Source organism: Cyprinodon variegatus, unplaced genomic scaffold (genome assembly GCF_000732505.1).
Source record: "Cyprinodon variegatus isolate N-32 unplaced genomic scaffold, C_variegatus-1.0 Scaffold779, whole genome shotgun sequence".
Lineage (NCBI taxonomy): Eukaryota > Metazoa > Chordata > Actinopteri > Cyprinodontiformes > Cyprinodontidae > Cyprinodon > Cyprinodon variegatus.
The window spans coordinates 90,480-101,199 of NW_015151232.1; the positions used below are offsets into that span (position 1 = coordinate 90,480).

At 38.8% G+C, this 10,720-nt stretch overlaps 1 protein-coding gene across 1 annotated transcript in view; it reads right to left on the minus strand.

The window, feature by feature from the left end:
- Positions 1 to 6,521: 6,521 nt before the first annotated feature.
- The window catches only part of LOC107098457 (unconventional myosin-XVB-like), a 53,041-nt gene continuing 48,842 nt past the window's right edge, over positions 6,522 to 10,720 (minus strand). Inside the window, 4 exon segments of the mRNA XM_015396169.1 lie at positions 6,522 to 6,611; positions 7,338 to 7,475; positions 9,810 to 9,943; positions 10,027 to 10,160. Of these exon segments, the coding sequence (XP_015251655.1) occupies positions 6,522 to 6,611; positions 7,338 to 7,475; positions 9,810 to 9,943; positions 10,027 to 10,160 (496 nt within the window).

Below are 10,720 nucleotides of genomic sequence, written 5' to 3' on the forward strand. Positions count from 1 at the left end.
TTCTACTCATTAAAACAAATTTATATTTCTTTGATAAATAAAGTTTAAAACAAAACATTTTCAATTGATTCATTTTTAGAAAACATATTTTTGTTTTTGAATAGAAACTGAAGTACTTATGGTCAGATATGTAATCTTGCTGTAAGAAGATGGTTTGACCTTTATATTCATATTGGACCTAAATGTTCTGTGTCCTGCGTGTGTAAGTCAACTGAAGATGTGTATTTGAGCAATTATTGCATTTTTTATGAAGAAAGACATTTGCCTTCACTACGATGCCGTCCATTTCCTGACATCACCATATCACGCCACCTTGGCAATCAAGTTACACTTTAGGACGGCTGAACAAAGACTTTGAGACAACTTTTCTAAACTTGGTAAAATGATGATCAGACACATTAACAACACATCAGATTTGTTACCTTTGTTTTTTTATCTAAGGAAAACTAGCTGATTGCATCCAGTCATTGACTTTGCAGGATTCTCTCCTTCTGAATTAACAGGTAGAGACAGTAGATACCGACTTCCATTGTATCCTTGACTCCTTCTGCCTAACTCTAACTCTATCATCTAAAATCAAAGGTGTTAATGGCAGCAGCACAGCTGATATGCAGAACGTCAGAGATTCTAGAGATAGATTGAAGCAGAATGATGAAAAAAGGGGTCCCTATGTCCTCCAGCAGTCTAAGCCTATAGCAGCATAACTATAGAGATAGCTCAGGATAACCTGAGCCACTCTAACTATAAGCTTTATCAAAAAGGAAAGTTTTAAGTTGTGTTTTCTGTTATGGCCATTCTTGGAGGCTTTTATTTATATTGACACTGGAATTGTACTCATTGGAATTTAGATATTGTTTTGGCAGTTTTGGCCATAAAAGCAGCTCAGAATTACTAACCTCCTACAAGTGAGTCCTTGATCGGTGGAATAGAGACATTGTGGTGATAGAAATGGGCCTAAAAAAAAGCTCTCTTGTTTTTCTGTAAGAAGCAACCAATTAGACTTCATGGTCTCTGTGGAAGCAAACACTTAGTTTGATGCATGAAGTTTAAATAATTTCATGATTAGTTTTCTGTGCAGATATAAATAGAACAAAATAAGGAAAGGGAAAAATATCTTATTTTTTAGTGTCACTATATAGAAAGTATTTTATTATTTAATGGCACATTACGTATTTAATTTTACATTTTATAATTTAACAACACACTTAATGGTTTAATGAACAAATTGCACATTTATACATTTGAAAGAATTAATTTAATGCTTTATTGATTGATTTATTCTGTTCTGGCCTCTTTAGCCCTCCATAAATTGAAGCATGAGGTGTTTGCTTTATTTTTTATGACATCAGGGTTTGATTTCAGGTACTTACAGTCCATCTTCCTCCATGTGTATCCAAGTCACAGTAAACCTGAGACAAAATTAAAAAAAGACAAATTAAAATCTCAGTCTGGCTGAGAGGTTAGTGGTCTGTTTTTCTCTACAGGTTGTTTTTTTAATTGATTGATAACTAGAAAGCATTTTTGTCAAAGGTTTTATCAGTTTAGGCTAAAATCCTGACAGGTGTGAGATGACCTGGAAACCAGATGTGGTTCCAATGGGGATAGATGGTGTAAACTCCACTGTGTCGGCTGGGATCCTGACGATAAATGTCATCGCAGTCCAAAAGCTGACAGCTGGCCCAAAGAGGAACCAAAAGGAAGAGAAGAGCTGACAGCAGCTGCAGAAGACAACCACTTACATCTCACTTGAACCATCTTTAATCAATACCTGCTCCTAAAATTCAGATAGATCAGAAGATTGGGGAAAATCTGTGTAGATCTGCATTTAAGGGTTGGAGCTCACCTTCATGGTCAGATTTGTGCTGCTGATGTGATTTTAATTGTTTGTCAGCTGAAGCTCTTCTGAGTTCCGCTGCATGGATATTAGGGCAGTCTGGTTCTCAGCGGCTTTTAAAACCAGCAGATTAATGAATGACCAAACAGCAGCTGCTGTTTCTGAACACAGATAAAACTGTAGATTGCACAGGTGAGACATGAGTCCATCACAGCTGTTTGTTAGATTCTGGCTCAGAATGGAGACTGAAGAGTGGCAGAAAAACACCATCTGATGAACAGATTCAATTTCTTTAACAATCAAGCGGCCAGTTCCACCCAGAGTGGACAATGCATCAGTCGGTCTACGGAACACCGGAGGTGTAAAATAACTACGGTCATTTATTAGTTACATCTCTGGAGTCGTTTTTTAAGGGTTTACTGTTTTGAATTTAGGCTTTTAATTTAGGTTTGTTACATTAGAGTCATACAAATTGTATTTTATTTCTCTACATAAAGATTCTATACTATGCAAAATTCACTTTATAAACATTTTGTAAAGTCATATGTGTCCCGAAGCCAGTGTATAAGGTTCACAAATAAATAAAAAAAAACAGCTCCTAAATTAAAATGTTGATGGAATAACGGCAATCAGGTGTTTTTTTTAAATGTTCTAAACCTCTGATCCTAGAATGGCCTCTGCCTCACATTAATACATTATAAAAAAAAAAAATGAAAACTAAATACATTCCCTTTTAAAATGTATCATTCAGTTTGATTTTAGTTTTGTAAACTCAAAATGCAGTTTAAGCTATGTTATTTTTGCAAGGTCCAGCTTTTATCTTTCTTTCAGTTAACACTTTTTAAAAAAATTCTAGTTCTCTTTTCATTTCTTTTAGGTAACGATAATAACCTTACTCTTTAGCTTTACTTAGAATTTTTTTGGGTTATTCAGGATCTGATTTGAAAACTAAAGCTTCACTCATGTAACACAAATGTTCTTTGGTTTCGTAAGAGAGGCACCATCCTTTATTGTTCCAATGTGTTGAAATGTATTGATATTCAAATTGTAACGATCTTGGTTCTGTTGATTTTCTCTACATTTTCAGTTTCGCCTTTTTTTCTTGTTTTCTAGCTTTATTGGTGTGTTCTGGATTTATTTAAGTTTCTTAGGCTTTTCTTTGTCTGTCCTCTGTTGCCCTCTCGTGTTTTCTTTTCCCTTGGCTTCCTCTTCAGCTCTAATCACACCTGCTCCTTATCAGCTCGTTAGTCCTGCCTTTGTTCAGTCAGCCATAAATACACTCCCTGTGCAGTCCCTCAGTGCTCGTTCCTCGTCTTACTTTATCTCACCCTGGCACCTTGTGATAGTTTTCCCCTGATGTCTCCATGGTTCTGGTTAGTGTTTTATTTTTATGTTGGATTTTTGGATTCCTGTTTTTGCTACCTGTGTTATCCCATTAAATCATCAAAGAACTCACCTCTGCCTCTCAGCCTCTGCATTTGGGTCCTCACAAAATCCTCCAACCAAACCGTGACACAAATAAGGGAAAATATTTAAACTGAAAGAAAACCTGGGTTTTGGGTTCACTCACTTATGTGACTGATGATTTATAATTTACCAGTTTGAGTGACTGCCACTTGAAAAATCCCCCCTCAGCAGCATTTAGTAGTGTGTAATGGGTTAGCTTGGTGATCCTAACTACCACCATTACCTTTAGCAAGCTAAAGTAATGAATGAGTTAATGATAGTGAATCAGTTCATTTCGTTCACATAAATGTTTATTTGAAGGAACCGTGTTAGTTATGCTGCTATGAGCTTAGTGTGTTGGAAGGCATCCTCACTACTTTTCCTTTTCCTTTCTGAATATATCTAAACGATTCTGGTAAAAATTTCAAAGGATATGTAATTATGTAATGTAATATTATCTGTCCGTCTGCAGCAGCCTTCTCTTTGCAGAGCCATGTGTGAAGTACCGTAGGCTCTGAGTGTGAGTTTTTTGTTTTATTTGGCAAAATGTTTATTTGATTTGTGTTAATTATTATTCCACTACTAGATGAAAAAAGTAAAAATGTATTATTATCTATAGCAGGGGTCGGCAACCCAAACTGCTCAAATAGCCACATAGGACAAAAAAAACACAAAACTAATCTGTCTGAAGCCGCAAAAATGTAAAAGTCTAATATAAGTTCACCAAGCTCTGCTTCACCGCACTTGACTGCACGGTTTAGGTTTTGTTGCATTGGTGGAAATAGGATAAAGGAATCTTTCTATGGTGGACGTGTTTCTGTTGGGAGGAGCTGATGGAGTCATGAGGAACCAAGCAGGAACTGACATCCATCAGAGCAGAGCTCTCTAACCCTGAAATCCCTCATCCTCCGTCACCAGTGTTCCTTGGTGTTAAGTTTATTCTGAGGATTTGGGGCCAAAAATAGAAGAAAGTTCCCATCCCTGCATCAGAGCGCTACCTGTTTGATCTATGAACGGTTTTCTATGTTTGCAACCAAACCAGCAGTAGTAGTGTAGTTTGGAGATGCAATCTATTTCTTAAATTTATCTTTGCTCTCCTCTAATTTATCCAAAAGTTCTGCAATCACACTTTTTCTTTCATTCCCAGCTTGATGGTGGGCTGCAGATTTAGCCTTCCCTGGAAATGCCTTTCCTAATAACTCTTTTTATTATTTGACAACCTCTCATTCCAAAGCAAACATGCAGGCAATCCTTCCTGATTGGTAATAAAAGCAAATTATTCGCTCCATTCTTCTTTGAATCCTCTTTTCTCATCAGCTATCTTCCTTTTTTCCCTTTGGAATCAATGGCCTGAGATACACCTGCCGCTTTGTTTACAGCAGCCACCTGCCTGGCACCGCACTGTGCTGAAACCTGCTGCTAGGATATGACCACTGTTGTCTGAAAATTTAGATTTCTCTTATTTCATATATTAATTTATGCAATTTACTCACAATAAAAGTTTTCACTCAGTCTGTTTCAACTGCAAGGCCACACAATTGTCCTGCAGGATGGTGTCTGTAGACCAGACCAGACATTTTCTAAGTCTGCTTCTGTCTCCTTGAACCCCAGTCGGCCTCAGCAGATGGCCGCTCACACTGAGCCTAGTTCTGCTGGAGGTTCCTTCCTGTTAAAAGGGAGAATTTCCTCTCCACTGTCGCTACAAGTATGCTTATTGTGAGGGATTGCTGAAGAGTCAATGATTTGATGCAATCAGCTGGTTTTCCTTAGATAGAAAACTTTGAATCAATCTGACTGGATGCTTTGATGAACTGTAAAATGTCTTGAGATGACGTGATGTGAATTGGCGCTATAGGAATAAACTGAATTGAACTGAATTAAAGAACAAAGTCGGTCAGAGTTGAACTATTTGTTATTCTTAGTCCAGTAATCTGGTTAGCAGCATTGCTCTTTAAACATTTTCCTTTTATCAAATTAATTTGATATAACAAATAATAAAGTTATCTAATAGTTAAAGGCGACCAAAAGTGAAGCTTTGAACAGTTTGCAGTTTATACCAAATCAGACACTAGAGCAGAGTCTTCAACATGAAACTACATCATATCAGGCATAAACACCTCCACACTGCTACTCTAGAAAAAAGAAGTACTTCTAGGAGTCACATTTAAGCAAATACAAAATGTTTGCATTAAGAAATTAGGTTTTAATCCATCTGGGTTAAATGTAATGATAAATCAGACTGTTGGGTTTTTTCTTTTGGATGTTCAGTTTTGCTTTGCTCTTTGTTTTAGAGTTTTTTATGGTTTAATTCTTATTTTGTTGTGTTCTTTGGGTTTTTTTCTTAGTTACTGTCTCAGTCTTGGTTCTGTTGTTTTCTTTTGAGCGTTTAGTTTTACTTTGCTCCATGTTTTTATAGTCTTAGTGGTTTAATTTCCAGTCTTCCAGGTTTTTATTTGCTGCCCTCTTGTGGTCTCCTTTTTCCCTAGCTCCCTTTGTGTTCTGCTCTCTGCTCACCTGTTCCCAATCTGCTCATTAGCCCTCTCTTAGATTCTGTCTTCTATAAATGCTCTCTTCAGTTCCTCTTTGCCGGGTCCTCGTCTATCTTCCTCCAACTCGTCTCCCTGAGCCTTCCTCCTCGTTACAGTGATTCCCCTGATGTCTCCATGTTTTTTGGTACGTTTTGACTTTGTTTTCATTTTGGATTTTTGGATTCCCGGTTTCCCATTTATTTGAACTTTGTTTTCATATTTTGGATAACCTGCCTCTGCTTTCAGTTCACTTTCATTAAATCACCAAGAAATCTCACCTCTGGCTTCCTGCCTCTGCTTTCAGGTCAACAAACCATAACCAAACCCTGACATAGACCTCCTATTGGATCCCCATAAATGGAACAAAGTGAGTACAACAGAAATTAATTATCACGTTTCTTTAATGTTTATAACTTATTTACTTACAGTAACTGACAGGCGAACCCGAATCGACTTCAATCATTATTAACCCGTCATAACATTCTGACAGTGTGATAAAGACTTTAAATAATGAACGACATCAGGTTTTGATTCATGAAGCAATAATTTGAAGAGTTACGTCTGTAGTTTTCTCTTTGATTGGATCATTAGAAGCGAGAAGATCAGCAAATAATTTATTTTTCTGTTTAAAAACATTAGACACATTATAAAGTGATTTAAACAAACGACCAAATGGGATCAAGAAAAAACCAGCAGTAATGTGAGCGTGGCATCTACAGGCGATCTGAACGGGAACCGGTGACTCATTGTTGCATCATCTGCTCTTCCACTGCCATCGCAAGGATGTGGCACAATTCTTTAGCCTGAAACAGAACAAAAATGCAATTCAAAGAACGCTGCTTTCACTGACATTTATCAACAATACTAAACCAATATGCATTTTTTAGACCTCATGAATTCATCTGTAGATCACTTTTACTGTTTTTCTAAAAAGCTGTTGGCTTTAACTCTAATAGTATTTGGGTAAAAAACTGGATGTCAAAATTACGACGCACTATTAGCGCCATTTGAAGAGATCTGCAGTTTTTAACTCACAAAAAATAAAACCAGATTAAAAGAATTAAGTCGTGATATTAGATGAGTGAGAATTAAATCGTAACATTAAGAAATCAAAGTAACAAGAATAAAGTTGTAACATTGAGACCAAAGTCCTAAAATTACGAAACAAACATAAAACATAAAATCTTAACATTATGAGATTAAAGGTGTATTAAACAAGGAAAAACGCTTAATGAGGAGATAAAAGAAGTGACCTACTTTAACGTCAACTCTTACTAAAAGAGTTGTTCCTATTTTTTTAGAGCCCTAGTGGCTGTTTTTTTGGACAGTAGGCTGACAGGAAAGGGGGTTTGAGAGAGGAGAAGTATAGGGTCCACAGGTCAGATTCGAACCCGGGTCACCCGCGTCGAGGACTAAGGCCTCCATACATGGGTTGAAAAACATAAATCGATCACTGCATCACTGTAAAGCATAAAGTTATCCAACAAAAAGAACAAACCAACAACATTAAACCAGAAACAAGCTTTTACCTGCTTGAGATGAATCAGAACCTTCTGCTGTCCAGCGAGGCCGTACTGAATCTCCACGGAGGGAAGCTTCCCTGTCCTCTTAGCACGGATGGTGCGCATGGACTGAACTTCTCCCAGAGCGATCAGAAAAACTCGCTCCTACAGACAGACACCAAAACCATCATGACACGAAAACCAAGATTTATTTATGAAACTAAATTTTTTATTAGAGAAACACTTTAAAATAGTAGAATAAAGGGGCATTGCATATTATTTTAGAAAGAGCTTTAGTTCCACAGTAAGTAAAATAAGTGCCTGTGTATTTAACATGTGACAAGTAATATAGTTCAATCTGGAAAACTCACACCAAGAGAAAAGGCAATTAGGATAAATTTATTGATACAATTACTTTGTCTTTGGCGCTCAGACCTCGGCAGGAAACATAGCACTTCGTTTTGATAGATTTTCATGAACAGGAGCAAAGAATAGGGCTGTTTCCCCCCCCAGGCCTAAAACTGGTGGTGGAGTGGAGATAGAGGAAGTTGGTCAGTCTGTAGACTGCTGGTTAGAGAGACGGTGTGCTGAGATTTATGAGGAGATCCAGTGGACTGCATGAGCTGATACTAGAGCTTCACTCAGGGATCTGGAAGATGGAAGTCCAGTTGGATAACACAGGTTGAGAGAACCTGTCCATGATGAGCAAGCATGAAGCGACAGTTGAGAGGAAAAACTCGCCGTTGAGAAGAAACCTCTGGGAGAACCAGGCTCAACATGGCGGTCTTCTGTCAGACTGGTTGAAATGAGAGAGGGAACGTAGTAAGAGTCCAGGAGGAGTTAAACTCTGATGAAGCTTTAGCTACGATGGTGGAGGAGGGGCTGGAGGGGGACTGATATGGTGTCATCTGAATGAAGTCAGACAGCGCATCCACAACCTGCGCACAGGAGCAGACCGTGCGGATCGGAGGCCTTTTAAGATGAACTTTGGATGCCGATTGGCTTTCATGGAGGTGTGCTTCAAAGCTGATTGGCTGTGTCGCAGGTGGATAAAGGTAAGCAATTGGCTTCTTCAATTGAGCTCCATTTTTACCCAGGGCTGTAAGTAAGTTGGAACAGTCCAGTAACGCGTACCAGTAAAGATTTAGGCCGGTATGCAGCTGCTATTTAATGCTCCAATTTCAGCGCTCAGTTACCACCTTGGTGAGACGGATGTGGACAGTTCAGGTTGGTAATAGCATCTAATGTCAAAGAGCAAACACTAGAAGTTTGCTGCCCTGTATTAACTACCATCCAGTAACACCACAGATGTCGTACAGAGCTGTCTACATGTCCCAGTTTAAGGCAGCACTGCCAGGGTAGAGCTGTGGACATCAGTCCTCCTAAATTACATCACATCCGTGGTTAAGGCGCAGCAACACTAAGATGCAGTACCTTATTTTCACCTGAGGGGGGAGCCAAACGAGCGGTTTTAGGCACAAAAGCACGATTTAAAAAATGTGTAGGTAATGATCAAAATAATGCCTGAGACAAGAAAAAAGCAGTATAATGTTGGGTTAACACACGGTTTTCACGCCTGGAGTGATCGATGAAAATGTTATCCCCATGCAGCTCAGGAGTTCAGCACGACGAGGCTAGGTGACGAAAAAAGCTGATTTATGGCGATTATAGCGAAGAGAGAATACAGAGCAAAAACCACAGGTGTTGAAAAATCAGAACTTTAGCTTCTTTTTTACTTGTGAAAACTAATCAGGGTCTAGGCGTGGCTGTGGCGTCAGAAGAAGGCGCACAGCAAGGAGAAGCTTCTTCAATCAAAATACAGGACAGAGAAAATGATGTTGACAAAAGAAGGGAAAAATACTTCTGAGACATTTGTAGAGATATATATATATATATATAATTATTTTTTTTTTACTTCATTGCCTTAAATGCAGATTAACGGGACATTAGCATCAAAAAGAGAAACGGGGGAAAAAAAGAGGAGAAAAAAATCTGAAAAAGAAAAAATTGGGTCTAAACTGTCACACAAGAGCAACATTTTAAAGGGTATAGATTGTTTTTAAAACTGTTTTAATTTAGTGGCTGTGATGCAGCTGTAGCTCCTAGACTCCTTGAACCGGGAGGATCTGTGAAGGATCTTCCACTCAATCCGCAAAATCCAGGTCCGCCACATTAAGGTGAAACCGACAACTAGCAAATGCGACGATGAGCCTTTTTATCCAGCGACTTGCTGGTACTAAGGAACGTTAGCTATGAATAAACCTTTATACATTTTATCTGCAAAAGAAGGTTGTTTTCAGGGTGAGTTGCCCTTTAAGACTGATTTACCTGAGAAAATACATTTAATACTGCTTTTAAATTCCACACAACTAAATGGATGGAGGGAATGTGATATAAAGCAAAAGCACAAATTCACACAGCAACAACAGAAACTTACTCTAAAACTGCTAACATATCATGAGAAAGGCTTAAGCCATGATTTTAAAGAAGAAAAATTACCTGAGTTGTAGGATGAATGAAATGCACTCCCTCCTTGTTGAGGCTGACTAAGCAGGGGGAAGGACAGCCTCGCTGACTAACCTTCTTGGCCAGGAAAACATTGGAGCCAAACAAAGGGAGGGCGCCAAGAGTCTCTGGGATACAAGATTAGCACAGTTATGGCATTCATACAAATAGCATCATTGTTATCCTCATGGAAATAACAGCTTCTACTCACCAATAAATCGGATTTTGGCATCTGGTTGATTGAGAGACACCATGGCGGCTAACGCATTATGGAAGATTGACAGGATTTCTTCAGGGTTTATGTTGGGCATGCCTTGTGATGGGAGGTATTGCTTTAGCTCTTGTCTAGGAGAGGAAAAAAAAAAAAACAAATATGTTTGGAAAAAGTACAAACACACACAGATGCCAGCAGTGAAATGCGGTGGTGGACACCAGCAGTAGGCAATGCTATCCTAATCCTAGTGAGCCTGGTACCGTGAGGCCAAGCGTTAAGTTGTCCGACTGTCACACAGGCAATAAAAAAAATGTTAAAAACTGGGCTGAGAGGAGTTTGGAAGGAACATGGAGAGAGATTCAATTCTATTCAGTTTATTTCTATAGCGCCCATTCACAACACGTCATCAAATTGATTCAAAGTTTTCTATCTAAGGAAAACCAGCTGATTGCATCGACTCATTGACTTTTCTGCAATCCCTCACACTAAGCATGCTTGTAGCGACAGTGGAGAGGAAAAACTCCCTTTGAACAGGAAGAAACCTCCAGCAGAACCAGACTAGACCGATCGACTACGAAGGGAAATAGGCTGCTGTGGCTGACACACCTCTTCAACATGGCATGCAAGTCATGGACAGCGAAGCTGTATTGGGTGGAGGCTCCCCTTTAAAAGAAGGGCGACTGGAGGGTGG